Source organism: Podarcis muralis, chromosome 6 (genome assembly GCF_964188315.1).
Source record: "Podarcis muralis chromosome 6, rPodMur119.hap1.1, whole genome shotgun sequence".
In the NCBI taxonomy this organism is placed as follows: Eukaryota; Metazoa; Chordata; class Lepidosauria; order Squamata; family Lacertidae; genus Podarcis; species Podarcis muralis.
The window spans coordinates 22,349,845-22,365,777 of NC_135660.1; the positions used below are offsets into that span (position 1 = coordinate 22,349,845).

General features: G+C 45.4%; 1 protein-coding gene across 3 annotated transcripts in view; it reads right to left on the reverse strand.

The window, feature by feature from the left end:
* MME (membrane metalloendopeptidase) overlaps positions 1-11,529 on the reverse strand; it is a 71,028-nt gene extending 59,499 nt beyond the window's left edge. The window contains exons 1-2 of one of the 3 annotated variants that reach the window (XM_028731346.2): positions 11,051-11,529; positions 325-494 (exon numbers count right to left, since the gene is read on the reverse strand). In XM_028731346.2, the coding sequence (XP_028587179.2) occupies positions 325-484 (160 nt within the window). In that variant the 5' untranslated portion in view covers positions 485-494; positions 11,051-11,529. Of the gene's footprint in view, positions 1-324; positions 495-698; positions 815-11,050 lie in introns of those variants that run through there. The other 2 variants (XM_028731347.2, XM_028731345.2) reach the window with 2 other exon arrangements.
* Between the last annotated feature and the right edge of the window lie 4,404 nt (positions 11,530-15,933).

Here is a 15,933-nt window from a genome sequence, read left to right on the forward strand (position 1 = left end):
AGAGAAGCCAGTCCCAAACAAAGGTTTGTCGAACCGTTTTAGGCATATAGTTATTACACAAAAAGCACAACACAGCTTTTTAAAGTCAACTTGCTTCCCCCCCAAAAAAGGGCATCGGCTCCTTCTAAATACAGAAGCTAAAACATCCAGCAACATCGCACCTAACAAGTTCAGATGTACTTAAAAGCATCTTAACAGGGTATTTTAATCAACCCCTTTTCAAGGTGATGAAATTTTGTGTTTTTTGCTCCCCCCCTCCTTGAACTTCAGGTTCTTAAAAGAACTTTTGCCACAAAAGTAGTAGCTTGATTCACTTCTACTCACCATCATAGGTTGCATACAGAATGATCATGGTGATAGCTATGATAGCAAGGAGAGCAACGACAACAGCAAGCCCAATTTCCAGCGCACTCCATCGCAGTTTTTTCTTTTCTTTTGCAAGGTTCATTTCAGTTATATCCATCTGACTTTCTGACTTGCCCATAACCTAGAGTCTGGGACGAAGAAAGAGAACAAAGAGCAGTGACTGAAATGCTTAAGGCATGGAAACTTCCAAGTTCCTTTTACCTAAGACCCTTTTTTTTGTTCCAGTAGGGAAGAGGAAGTATTGGTGTTTTTTTAAAGAAGAAAAGTTAAAATACGTCTGTTAGTCACGACGGCAAAAAAAATGACAGTCCAATTGACATTTTGCCACTTACAACCCACAGAACAATGTTGTCCTTACACACACGAAGAACAGCTAAAAAAGGGGATGAAAACAAAGGAACACTTGGTTTTATTGCTAACATATCTACTTTAATTGCACTCCTCTGCCACAAGAGTTCACAGGCAAGCGAAATGCAGCCCTTACTCACTGAATAAAAATTAACCTAACCTTTCAATCTTTGATCCTTTGCCAATGATCAAAAGTGTTCCATTTTGCCTCTCTGGCATCTTTCAAGTCATTTCAACAATTAATGACTGAAGAATTTATGACTCCTAAAGTAGCTGAGGGAGGGAACATCTTCTTCCCTCTGAACTCAAGTCTGGCAAATGGCATTGTATGGGTGGGTGGGAGCGAACGTCCAACACTGCAGGGCCAGCAGCCTGCCCTCCAAGTGTCCTGATTTTCCAGGGACAGTCCTGGAATTATGAAACCATGCCAGCTTCTGATTTAATCCCAGAATGTCCCCATTTCCCCTGCTGGTGTTGCTGGGAGGAGGCCGAACTAGTGCTTGCCCTGTGCGGCAGCAATAGCAAGGAAGCATCCCGTTGTCTCTCCATGCTTGCCGCTGCTGGCCTCCTCCCTTTGGGCAGCTCACAGCGGCTGCTGGAGAGTGGGCAAGGAGGAGGAGAGGCTGCAGCCACTGTGACCCAGCTCAGTGCGACGAACTGGCTCGGAGGGGGGGCAGGGAAAGTGCCGAGCCACCCTGGCCAGGGAAGAAAACAGGAGCAGAGCAGAGCACAAGGAGACTTGATTTTTGGCTTTGTGCGTCCGATTCTAATCTTGCCCATTTCCAACATTTTGTGATGGCCTGGGACTCGGGCACAGACTCGGAACCAGAGGAGACTCAGTCTGCACCGGATCCTTTGCCTCAGGCATCATCTGAACCAAGTCTGGGTCCTGATCCTGAAGAGTCCCAGTCTGCACAGGTTACCCTGCAACAAACATCAGCTGGGCCGTCAGGGGCCTGAGCCTGCCCTGGCTCCAGATGTGGGGATTACCTTGTTGCCTTCAGATGGGCCATCACTTACAGCTGCTCCACTACCGGTTTGGTCAGGGGAGGCTGAGGCGGCCCCTGGGTCTTGTAACCCACCAACGTCTCCCGAGCTGCAGAGATTAAGGTATCAGAGAAGGAGAGACCTGAGTACTCGCAGGAGGAGTGCTCGCCTTTGGGCGAAACAGGGAGGTGAGTCACAGGGGGATCAGGACTGTCAACTACCCCGACAAAGATAAAAGGCTGTCGGACCCCACCCCAGGTTGCGGGAGCAACATTGCTGTATGCTAGATCCTGCCTGAGATCCTGTACCTGTCCTTGCCTGGTATTCTGCCTTGTGTCTTGCCTTGGCCCTGTCAGACTGACTCCTAGCAGAACCTTCGGATTCTGGACTGGTCCTGGACCACATTTCACAGGTTACCCCTGGGCCCAGCACACATTTATTTATTGGTATGTGTTTACTTTTTGTAACTCTATCAAAGAATAAGATAAAATTGGGACTGAGGGGTTTTCTCAGGATGGTGGAGGGTGTGTGTGCTGTGTCCCACTGGTGAAGTGGTAAATGGTGGAGACCACCTCCCCCTCCTGAACCTTCCAGAGAAGAGGAAAACAGTATAGATTTACAGCAGTGGTTTGAGGAACGTCATGGCTCAGAGGCAGACATAGAGCAGAGTCGGGAAATAATGAGAAAGGAAGTGAGGGGAGCAGAGCTTGAACAGCTGTCTGACACATTATCACTAGAAAGCATTCCAGTCCCCTCTTCTCCCAGAATCTGGCGGGCATTGAAAGTAGGAGAGCAAAGGGCTTGTAGGCAAATGGCCCTAAGCGGCCACCGTAAGGTGGGTAGTGTTGGTGATGATTGAGGAGGGAAGGGGTGGAGTGGAGTTTACTCAGAGCAACGCCATTACTCCAAGAGGCAGCATTTCTCAGCCTCTCTCTGTGAATATGAATAAAAGACATTGGCCAGGGCTTCTTTGTCTATTCCTGTCCACCTGCCCCTGGGGTGGGGTCAGATTTCCTGACACCTGGCAGTTTGCAAAAATGGGGGGGGGGGTCAAGGAGGGTCAGTTGCTGAGGAGTGAGAAATGTCCCTATGCAGGGTATGCAGCAGAGAACCCCCAAATCTGCTGTCTTATGGACACCCTTCATTCGACACGTTGCTAAAGCAATGCCTCCACTGATGCCATCACAAAAACACAAGCTTCACTGGGGTGATGTGGACTCATGAGGAAGAATGACTAGTCAGGCTTCCTATGATGCATGGGCCTCACAGCAGATTCATCTGAATATGTAGAACAGACAGCACTCCAGTGCTGCTTGTTATTGTTGAGGTCAGTTGCATTGTAAACTTTTGAATGGACAAAGCAATAAATGCATCTATATTATATATGAGTTTAGGGTGGGGGGAAATAGGCTGTACACAGAGAACCTCCTAACCCCCCAGATCTAGCAAGTGTTACAATATAAGCTTCCTGTTGCTACTAACATGAGTTTGACCAAACTGCGGGAGGCAGTGGAAGACAGGAGTGCCTGGTGTGCTCTGGTTCATGGGGTCATGAAGAGTCAGACACGACTAAACGACTAAACAGCTTCCTGTTGAGGTGATCACCGGGGTGATGAGCCACTGAGGGAACAAAGGAAGCGGATCCTGTGGGAAATGGGAGCATTGTCTGATACAGTGGTACCTCGGGTTACAAATGCTTCAGGTTACAGACTCCGCTAACCCAGAAGTAGTACCTCGGGTTAAGAACTTTACTTCAGGATGAGAACAGAAATCGCGTGGCGGCAGCAGGAGGCCCCGTTAGTTAAAGTGGTACCTCAGGTTAAGAACAGTTTCAGGTTAAGAACAGACCTCCAGAATGAATTAAGTTCTTAACCCGAGGTACCACTGTAGTTTGAAAAAGGCAAAGGCAAAAATTGAGAGTTGTAGTGAGGTGTGCCAGAAGATATGCAGCAAATTGGAGAGAGAACATTGTTTGATTTCTGTTTGACTCCAAAGCTGTGGCTATGGGAGAAACAAGGCCCTCTTGGGGTGATAATGCTGTGAACCCCTCCATCGCTCAGGTTGTCTATTTGTGTAAATAAAAAAATATATCATAAGGACACCACAGTCTTCGCTGTGCCCTCATTCGCAAAGGAAACATGAACTTGGGGTAAGCGCCTTGAACCCCTGAAATCTCGTAGCACTTGGCGATTGGGGTGGTGTGCAACACTACACACCCACACACACACACACCCACACACACCCACACTGAAAATGATGAATGTGAGAAAAATAAGGGAGAAGAAAATTAAAAGCAATAAAAACGGTACCAAAAACATCACTTCAAAATCAGCAACAGCTGAATACAGCAAGAACTGCACAGTCCAGCACTACCCCAAGGTAAATCCTGTTGAATTCAGTGAGGTAAGTGGAACTATGATTGCTTGGAAGAAACAGAAAAGATCTCTGAACTTCTCATGGTGCTCAGCTGGGTATGTTTCCCACCCTTTGGATTTTGTATTTATCCAAAATAAGCTGCAGAGGCTGCAGTCTTGAGTGAAGGGCCCACTGATAACTGAGGAGAGTGGGGAGAGAAGAGGGAGATTAATGTCGGGCAAGTTTTTCTTGGTTGGTGTGTTGCCAGATTCAAAATCACTCCTCCTCCACTCCCAAACTGCTTTTTTTTTTTTTTTGCCATGTGAGGGAAAACATAAGGACTCTCATATCATTTTCTGCTCATCTCTTTGCTGTCCCTGCCATTATCCTAACGTACCTAACGTTTCTGAAAAAACATCATTTCATGCACCGATCCAGCCCACCCAATGCTACAGCACCTCCAGCTTTTCCTCTCTTCACAACTTGTCCATGCCCTGACTGCTGCTTTAATGTTGCATGGCAGCATTTAAAAGCAGGCATTTCTTTTTAACCGTACAGTGATTTTTATGAGCCTTTTTATTGTGTGTGAAATATTCCAGCCACATGAATGGCTCACGAAAGCTCAAATGTTGAAAATATAATAATTGCCGGCACTCTGAGGGGTCCCGATGAGCGACAGTGACTTTTGGAGGTCTATGTGCATTGGTTCCCATTCTGTGAAAGCAGGAGGGGGGAGTGCAGTTGAGCAGCGATACATCACTGGCCTCCCAATAACAGCATCTCTGCTGCTCACTGAGATGGTGTGGGGATGGGATAGGGCAGGGGTGAGGGTGAGTGGAGGCTGCCCTGGCAGAGCCAATCAGATTCTCCCTCCACTGTGCCTGCACAGACCCAGTCTCACCACTCCCATGCCCTGCCCCATCCCAGTAAATGATAATTCTGCCACTGTGTCAGAGTCCTGCCTGTCACCACCCCTGCCAGACTGTCTTCTACTGGGCATGAGGAATTTTTTTATCTTAGGCCCGATTTTGTCCAGTGTGATCTAGTCACATGAATTCAGCCTCAATTATTCCAGGACCAAAACGACCTCGTTACGCATGGTAAATGTATCTTTATGCACATGAGCAGTGAGGACCATTCTTCTAAAATTTCGCAGTCTGAAGTAAAGTACTGTCTTGTGACCCCTTCAGGGAAGTGTAGAACTTAGTTAAGTCTACAGAATTCTCATAAACAGCGTTCATTTAGTGCAGCCGCTGTTTAGCTAAGGAACTTGGATGAATCAGAAGAGGTGAATCCAATGAAGTCATCCCATCAGCCCAATGCAACTCCTCCTCCTCTCTGCATGTATCCCCTGCACCACCTCAAATCTGCTCCAGAGAGTTGGACAGGGGAGAGGGCACCAGAGGCATGTGGGGAGAAGAAGAGAAGTCCCATTGCACAGGTAGAAATCCATGAGCTTACAGGATGACTTTATTAGACACCCCCCCCATTAATTGGTGATAGAAAGCAGGAATGTGATGGGATTCTAAATGCCCAGATTCTAGTGACCACATAATATCTAAGAAGGTGAATTGGAACATACAGTATCTGAGTCAAAGTTGGGTCACCCTAATTTGCAATGTATGGATAATCATAGCAACCTGCTTTACAGCAGTTGCTGTCAAGGATTACTGAATGTATGTGAAGCACTTTGCACGCCCCAAACAACTGCATAAATCAGCCTTCTCTATGCTGGTGCCCTCTTAGTTTTGGGCTGCAGATCCAATCATTGCTGACCGCTGGCTGGAGCTGATGGTGATTGTGGTCCAATATGTCTGGAAGGCACCAGGTTGGAGGAAGCTGACATAAATTCAAAGTGTGATGGGTAAATTATCTAATCCCATAACCTCAGATAAGTTTGCCATCAAGGCATATGTGGGGATCATTTACAAGATCAGTGACAATTCAGTTTTTAAAAGGTAGCCCATGTGGTTAGAAGGAAGAAACACCTTTTACATTTTCTTATTTCTCGATTATGATAAGCCATAACAATAGAATTGCTTCAAAAGGTAATCAAGTGTGCCCTTGAATCTCAACCTAACAGATCAGATGTTCACTTTTAAAATCTCTTCACTGACAAAGTAGCTGAAACTTTAGGCAACTGATCTCCCAGTTAAAGCATGAAGATTTAAAGCTTAAAATGGTTCTTGTGTATGCATACTAACCTGGGAGTAAGCCCCACTGAACTCAAGAACTCGTAAATCTGAGCACACATGTATAGGATTGCATTGCAAGACGGCCAAACCCGTCCTTATCATATGCCAGTCAAGCAGAAAGTTTGATCTTAAACTTTGTAGTCCTTAAACTTTGTAGGTTCATGAAGTCAAAATTAGAAAATGCCTCAGCTTCTTAGTTTGGTGAGTGCTTTAATGTTCCTAAATTGCAATTTATTAGCACACCAAGAATCACCTGCTTTGACATGCAAATGTGCTTTGTGAAGACAGCATAACTTCCCTAAGGGAGATAGTCTTTATTATACTACTGCTGGAGTGTTTCCATTATTTAAAGGCATCCCACTGATTTGTTCTTACCTGCAGCTTTTTAAGAAAACAAGCGAACACTATAGGCCACCTAGCAAAGGTCTATTTATGTGATCATTCATTTATACCACCAAGACCTGGGCATAATTAAAGCAGACAGGAGCTTAGGTATTAGAGTTCTGTTCTATTTCTCCTAGGGCTTCAATGATCCTCCCCCAGTTGCCCTCGAAAGTGTAGACAAAACAGGCAGCTGCAATTATTATGTTTGGCAGCAATGGAAATTAACAATCCGAGCTTCACTTTTCATTTTCAGTCCACCTGCTTCAATCTGACTTCTTGGAGCGGCCTACATGTTCTTCTTTGAAATATGCCAGACCAGGTGATATGGACTTGCGAGGGGGTGGGGGACCACACTATTCCTTTTGGTTAATTGGTTTAGAAATGCGTTTCCTTAGCAATGGATGATTCCAAACACTGCATTGGCAGTTGAGGCTGAAGTTGGCTCCTGCTTCCTAGTCCCTTACTCAGTCCAGGTGCCTTGTGGGATATCTTTTTTGGGGGGGGGAGGGGAGGCTAAGGAGTTAACCCTATACAAATCTGGGATGGAGTCCTTAAGATGGTTGGATGACACCTTGTACGCCTCCTTCTGGCAACTCCTGCAGCTAAGATGGTACCAAACGTATTGCTCTACTTTCCTTTGGAACACATCAGTGGAGCCTTGTTGTCTGAGCAGCCCGGGACCTCCATATATGTTAGCTTGCTCCCTTAGAAGGTCACTTGGGTGCTGCTAACACAGCAATTTGATTTCACTCACGGAGGTGTACTCCATTGTCTCTTGAGGCAGATGGATGCCAACAAACTCAATCAAGGCATGTGGAACCAGCCAGAAGAAAGTACAGTGGTCCCTTGGTTTTCAAACGCCTTGATACTCAAACAACCTGGAACCCAAACACTGCAAACCCGGAAGTAAGTGTTCCGGTTTGTGATTTTTTTTTTGGAAGCTGAACGGGCTACATTTTTAGTGTTATGCTTCCGATTTGAGTGCTACACTTCCATTTTGAGTGCCACACTTCTGTTTTGAGTGTTATGCTGAGGTCGGTCTGTTTTTGCTATTTATTTTGCGTTTTTGTTTTCGCAGCTCTTTTTGTTTTGTTTTTCTGACTATGTGGAACCCAGCTCAGCTACTGATTGATTGATTGTGTGACTGCAGTACATTGTTTATTGCTTTCATTTTATGGCTCAGTGGTCTCATTAGATAGTAAAATTCATGTTAAATGGCTGTTTTAGGGGTTGTTTTTAAAAGTCTGGAATGGATGAATCCATTTCGCATTACTGTCTAAGGGAAAGAGCGCCTTGGTTTTGGAACGCTTTGGTTTTGGAACAGACTTCCGAAACGGATTAAGTTTGAGAACCAAGGTACCACTGTATGTGCTTCTCTGCTCCCTATTGTTGTTTAGTCATCCCTGCCAGCAGGACACTCTCCATTATAAGATGCCAAGAATCATGTCTGGCTGCAAGTGGGAAGCAATTGCAGCCTCATGTTTATTACCCAAATAAGCCATTTACAATGTTTCTGCATACATAAAACTTATTTCAAGTTTCAAGCTTAGGTCAAACATTTAAAGGTAGCATAAACTGTGTAATATGCTTCTGGGAAAATCCCATTTGTTTGAATAGCTTGTGTATACAAAAATGTACCTGGGGTGTGCATTCATACATTTCAGAGTTTATGAAAATGCATTTATTCTGGCCACATATTGACATGTATTGAAGACATACATAGCAGATAGGTGTGTGGGTTTCATTTCAGAGAAAACGTTTTTGCAGGAAAGTGGTGTCTCAAGGTGAAGTTGACATGAAATTGGCATACAATGGTATCTAACCAAAACGGAAACTTTCTAAGACAATTAAGGTCATGGCATGAATTGTTACAAAAAAGTTGAAAAAAACTCCTTCCATTGAGAAAGGGTATGGCTACTGGGAGAGTTGAAATGGTGACAGATTCAGATTGCAGTCCTTGGTCATCAATTGACTTGTCAAACAGGAATCTAAGGTGGTTCTCACCTTTCAATTTAAATGCATGGAAGCAAGTCTTCCTGCATCTAAGGTGCAAACATTGACTGAATGTAACAACTTTTGAGAGAAGACCTGTGAACTGTGACACCTTAGGAGACACAATTAGTTTGGAGTGTTCTCATTCAGCAAATACATTGGTATCTGAAAATAAGAGGCATTTCTGGTTTGGTTTCCTGGTGTTACTCATAAATTGGGGGGGGGGATGATGATTTAGTAAAACAGGCCAGCGACTTTCTGAAATAAAACACCATCCCTTGACAGAAAGTTATGTGGCAACTTTTCAAAGAAGCAAAGATAATTGCATACACCTACAGTTCCCATAGAGTTTGTTAGAGGACATATTTGAATTTGTTACTGATAAAAACAGATAATGCATTCACAGCAACACTTCCCTGTTCCTGGATTTCAGATTTTATTCATTTCAGCGTTCTCCTGAAAGCTTATCTGCAGAGTGAACCACTAACAAGACTGGGTAAAAAGATGTCAAGACTTCTGGGGGCCAATTACTACTGTTTCAGTAACATCTTCCATGCATTCAAATATGAATACCCAACAAGAACAATATAAATGGCAAGGCAATAAATTGCAAAAATGAGAAAGAGAGCGAGAGGTTTCTTGGTGGGGAAATTAAAACATCGGCTTGTGGGGTTCTGCCAGGGCAAATTTAAACATCAAGGGTAAGGGAGATGGATAAAGTATTCTAAACACACACTAGTAAACTCTGGTGATCAGATATTTCAGGAACCACAACAATCTATTGTTCTCTTTGTAAATAGCTGTGTGACTGAGCACGTTTCATATTTCCTTAAAAGCCACAGTAAAGGTTGCAATTGTAATTCTATAAAACGCTTCAAAGAATAGGATTCAAGTAAGTGATGCAACAAGCAGTGAAATGTTTGTGGGTGGGGGGAGATTTGAAAAAGTTATGTTAAACAGCCCATATGTTGTTGCTGTTATAAAAAGATTTAGTACTGAGTTAATGAAGCAATTTTTAAAAAATTAGTAATGCTTATTTTCTAAGTAGTACATGATTGCTTTTAAAAATTGGCAACGGTTAAACATTTATAATAAAAGTATGAAAAACAAAGTTTCATTTTTAATTGATGAAGAGTAACTTCATGATTATAAATAATTCCAGGATCTGCCGCTGGTTCACATTCTTATGTCACACTTACAGGACAGTGCCTGTTGATTCTAGGTTAACCAAGAATCTATCAGCTTGGCGTTCTGCACCAGATATCAGCACGACATATGAGAAGTTCCACTTTGCACATAAAATAGCCACTGGAATTGTATGTGTAAATCTAACCTTTTGCTGCATTTTAACCAAACTTGAGTTTGAACCCACACAAGCCTGCTTCGTAAGAGAAGTGAATATGTACTTTTACTCCTATGAGCAACTGCACAGCAAGGTGAGAGAGCTCATCCTACTCTCTGGGACAAACAGAGCAATCACACTCTTCCAAAACTCTCCCAACAACTTGCAGCCTTAGGACAATAGAGTCTGGGCAGCCAAAGTTTCATGCTTACAGAAATATAACAATGTACAAAGCAAACAGTGCTGTTCTCTCCCCTCATAGAGCGTTTTAGAGCTTATTTTAACTGGCTCTGAAACACAATGAAGTTTAAAACGTGTACACTGCAGTTAGTTTACTGATGCTGTTGGAAAAATGTAAAAAAGAAGGAGGTATCAATGAAATGAAAGCCTTAAATTCAGTTCTCTGCTTGCTCTTAAGGCTCGGGATGAAACGCACGCTATTAAAAATACACGGAAACCAAGTTTGGAAGGTAAGCTAGATGCTGTGAGTCTACCTCTGAGGCAACATGCATGCTGAAGTTAATCAGAATCAGGTCGCTACTAAACAGCCGGAGGAAAACATGGGGTGCTTTGAGAAGCTACCTAAGTTGGCGGAAACAATGCCCTTTATCTGCACCCTCCCAAAAGAGAGAAACGCAGAGGCTCCAGTGTGCTAAGAAGAGACCCCTTTTCTGCTCTCAAATCCCAGAGGGCGTGGGGGGAGGGGCTGATTGTGACTGCAAAGATGCAGCCCACGGAGAAAGGGGGGGGGGGATATATGGGGCACTCAGCACATGCTCAGAGGTACCCTTCTCCATTCTTGGCACTGCACAGTGATGAAAGGGCTGAGATTGGCTCGAATGAAGCCCAATACCTGCCCGGCTCCTCTCCTGTTTTCCCTCCTCTGCAGAGAAGCTGCGCTCAGATTTACTGGAGAAGTGATGCCCCGCTCTTCATGCTGGGACTGCCCTCCTTCCCATCCCTCTCTACCCCCTCGCCTTTCTCCATTCAGGATCCCGCTTCTAGGTTTCACCATCTGTACCCACCCACTCTCCTATTCCACGGCTCGCCAACTCTACCTCTCCGGTCTCTCTAGACTTACCGAGCTGTTCCTGGGAGAAGTTCGGGGCTGATGTAAATAGACACATCACCGACCGATGGAGAGAAGAAAGCGCAAGCGGAGGGGGGAAGAGAGAGATAGAGGCGCCGCCGTGGGAAGACCCAGGAAGGAGGAGGAGGAGGAGGAGGAAGAGAAGAAGTCAGCCGGCTGGAGCCTCCAGGGAAGCGGCGGCGCTCAGGTCCGCGAGACGGGATGGAGGGGCGGAGAGGGGGCGGCGGCAAGCGCCGCGCTCCCGGCGCTCCCCCTGGACTCAGGCTGCGGGTCGTGCGAAGAGCCACCCAGGCATTGCCAAGCCAGCCGAGGCAGCCGCGGATCAGAGAGATAGAGAGGAGAGAGTGGGTTTTACTCTTCCCTTGCAGGAGAGAGAGAGAGAGAGAGAGAGAGAGAGAGAGAGAGAGAGAGAGAGAGAGAGGGGCGAGCTGCGCTGGCTGGTTGCGATCCAGCCTCTCCGCTGTTCCTGGGGACTTTCAAAAGGTCTTGCCACTTATCCTGATTTCTAAGCAGAGACTGGGCAGGGGGCAGGAAAAACGCACAACTCCGCCTCCTCCTCCTCCTCATCTCTCTCTCTCTGGCTTTGGGGAAACCCAGATGAGGCCAGGAGGGAAGCTTTGGTTCCTATCCCCACAAGATTAGCCCTCCAAGAAAAAGAGGGACCTAACGGGTTATAGAAACCAACTCCTAGGGCCCAAGAGGTCTTCACCCCACTCCCATAAAATACATGAGGGGGTCGCACCCTCCCCCCAGTTGATAGGCACTGGCATGCACCACATCATGTGATCGATTATGTAGGGTGTAGCATACCTGTAACCCCCCCCCCCAATATTTTATTTAAGTTGGCACCCCTGCCACAGGTAGTCTGAACTCCAGTTTGGCTTTGCTCCTATGGCCTGTGAAGAATGGGAGATGTGCCCTCACCTTAACAGGCAGGCAAGACTTTGTCCATACATATGGGGTGAAGGACGATAGCTCAGTGGTATAGCACCCCTGGTTCAAGGACTAATCCTCAGCATCTCCAGGTAGGGCTGGGAGAGGACCACATTTGAAGTCCTGGAGAGGTTCCACCAGTGTATGTAGACAGTACACTTACTAGGTGGACCAATGGCATGAGGCCTCTTCCCCTTGCTTCTGAGGCAAATGGGGAGAGCTCTGCTGGAAGCCTGCTTGAAGTCCACTTTTTGGGAAAGCATAGTTTACAAACAACTGTCCTATTTTATTTTTTAAAGAATTGGGTTGGTTGTGCTGAGTTGGCTAACTCACAAAGGATCTTCCTCAAAGGCTCCACCAGATCTATCATGGGTTGGTGAAATATGGTGTGGCCAAATGTTAGCCCACCAAACCACTATGAAGGACTACAGTGAACCCAAGGTGAAGTGATGGTGATCTTTCACTTGGTTATAACTGGATTTTTGGATGGTTTTTCTTCTTCTTATGGGCACACACTAATTTTTCTTTCTTATTGTGGTATATGTTTCCATGCATTTTGTGCACATCTGTGAAATTTATTTGCCACAGATTGAATTTATTGCGTTTCATGGTATTTCTGCCCCACTGTTAACATTTTCTCCCTACATCTCTCTGTTGATCTCTCTCTGTAACTAGAAGGCCTTGCTGGTCATTCCACAGCTGGCAGATTGCCATCGAGTGTCGATGGATAAGTGGACCACTTTTAAAGTGCCGCTGACCCTCTGAAACACCCTCCAATAGGTTCATCTGAGGATAATGGGGCTTCCTTCCACATAAATCCTACAGCGTCAACTCCCATTGAGCACACAAAGAGCCCTGCTTTGATCAGGCCAATGGTCCATTTCAGACCAGCATCCTGTACTCACAGTGGCCAACATGTGGGAAACCTGCAAGCTGAACATGAAGGCAATAGCACTCTGCCTGCCTGCGATTCACAGCAACTGATATTCTGAGACACAATGCCTCTGACAGTGGAGGTAGAACAAAGCTGTTGAGGCTGGGTAAACACTAATTGTTAACTCATTTGCATGTAGTTTCCCCCAGTTTTAACCTATAAAGCCCTAAATGGCCTAGGACCCTCATACCTATGGGACCGCCTCTCCTGGTATTCCCCACAGAAGACCTTATGGTCTGCAAATTACAACATCCTAAAGATTCTGGACCCCAGACTGGCCTCGACCAGAGCCAGGGCCTTTTTGGCCATGGCCCTGGCCTGGTGGAATGCTCTCTCACAAGAGTCTAGGGCCCTGCGGGATTTGACATCTTTCCGCAGGGCCTGCAAGACGGAGCTGTTCCGCCAGGCTTTTGGTCAGGGTTCAGTCTGACTCATTTTCTCCTTGTATAAGAACAAGCACGAAGGAGGTTCCGAGCCTGCTCACAGGTGCTTAGAATATTGGTAACTGCCTTCAATTTTAACCTGAAGATTGCCACTTGTCCAGTTTTAATTTTAATTTGTTTGAATTAATTGTGGGATGTATCTTAATTTATTGATCGCTTGTTTTTATGCACTGTCTTACTTGTATGATGTTAGCCGCTCTGAGCCTGGCTTTGGCCAGGGAGGGCGGGATATAAATATATTATTATTATTATTATTATTATTATTATTATTATTATTAATGCTTTCCCTCAACATGCTGCTTTCAATTGATATTTATTCTAGAACTGGCCATCCACAAGACTGGGCTTGGTTACTTGATATGCATTTGAAATCCCTTTCCTTGCTTAGGTTATTCATGCCTTTCCCTCTTTGTACATGGTCCAGGTGAATGATGGAGCAAGTGGTGATGGGAGTGATGTTATGTACCCACTCGCAACATTAATTACTGAGAGCCAGTGTGGCGTAGTGGTTAAGAGCGGTAGATTTGTAATCTGGTGAACCAGGTTCGCATCCCCGCTCCTCCACATGCAGCTGCTGGGTGACCTTGGGCCAGTCACACTTCTCTGAAGTCTCTCAGCCCCACTCACCTCACAGAGTGTTTGTTGTGGGGGAGGAAGGGGAAGGAGAATGCTAGCCGCTTTGAGACTGCTTTGGGCATTGATAAAGTGGGATATCAAATCCAAACTCTTCTTCTTCTTATCAGGCAGGTGTAGATACGCACCCAGACCTCACACCAGCTACATGGAATGGAAGAAATGGACAGGGAGACATTTTTCTCCCTCTTTCAGAACACTAGAACCCAGGGCTATCCAACGAAGCTGAACACTGGAATAATCAGGACAGGCAAAAGAAATTCCTTCTTCATGCAGTGGGTGGTTACAGAATTCATTTCCTCAAGATGTAGTTATTGATGGCTTTAAAAGAGAATTAGGAAATTCCATGGACTGTAAACCTATCAAAGACTACTAGGCATGATGGATGTGTTCTGTTTTTACTCTTGGAGGCAGCATGCCTCTGAACACCACTTGCTGGGAATTACAAAAGGGGGAAAGCATTGCTGCACCCATGTCCTGCTTGCATGGACATCTGGTCGACCACAGTGAGAACAGGATTCTGGATTAGATGGGATGTTGGTGCTGACCTTTAAAGCCCTAAACGGCCTAGGTCCAGTATACCTGAAGGAGCATCTTCACCCCCATCATTCTGCCTGGACACTGAGGTCCAGCTCCGAGGGCCTTCTGGCAGTTCCCTCGCTGTGAGAAGCCAAGTTACAGGGAACCAGGCAGAGGGCCTTCTCGGTAGTGGCACCCGCCCTGTGGAACACCCTCCCACCAGATGTCAAAGAGAAAAACACTACCAGACTTTTAGAAGACATCTGAAGGCAGCCCTGTTTAGGGAAGCTTTTAATGTTTAATAGGTTATTGTATTTAAATATTCTGTTGGAAGCCACCCAGTGTGGCTGGGGAAACCCAGCCAGATGGGCGGGGTATAAATAATAAATTATTATTGTTATTGTTGTTATTATTATTATTTTTATCCAGATGGACTTTTCTCAGGTCCTTCCAAGATGCTGAAGGGTGATGGGTGTGGAAAGGACAATCAGGGGCAACATCTAGCGGGGGCCAAGAAACCTCCCCCCAAATTGTCAAGGAGGGGACCAGGCCCCCTTCAATATCCCCCTCAATGTGCGCGCATGCCACACAATGTGTTCATGCCACTTGTGCACACGTGTGACACATCAGCACGTTGTGTAGCGCCGACTCCCTCAATCATGGGGGCAATCATCATTTTATCCACAGTGACACAATCAAGGACCCCATCTGTGTGAGGTTCAGGGCCAGAGTCAGAGGTCAGCATTGCCACGCAAGCCATGGTAGTGTCCCTTACCCCACTGAAAAAGACAAAGGAACCACACGAGTCCATCACCAGTGCAAGTATATAGTGTAGCAAATGCCATTATTTGCTTTTTCGGAAATGCAAATGGGGTGAGGGTGCTCTGGATTCATTCCTGGTATGATGAGCAAATGACCCAGAATGGACATCAGTGAAATGAAGATGGATAGACAGCAATTAAGTCAAAAAGCCTGATATGGCGCTTCCTGAAAAAGGATGGTGCGAAAAGTGACAAAACGTTTTCATATACCGAACAGCAAGGAATAAAAACATCCCACAGTGTGTCGAAATGTCTCCATTAAGAAGATGAGTGCTGATATCTCATTCTCTGCTAATAAAGCTATAAATGCCGACAACAATCATGATACTCTGCCTTCAAAAAGGAGAGGGAGAAATGGCCCCCAAATTAATCAAGACATCTCAATTTCAACATATATATATATAAAACCTACCATGGTTCTTTCAAGCACTGCCACTTCACTTATTACACCAACCCATCTACTTAAAAGGCCCATCTTAATGTCCTTTTTAATGCAGCTTCAAAAACCAACCCCAGGCCCTACCCCCATTATCACCCTCAGCTTTCTAATTTATACGCAGTGAGGGGAAAAAGTTTGATAGCCAGAAAACC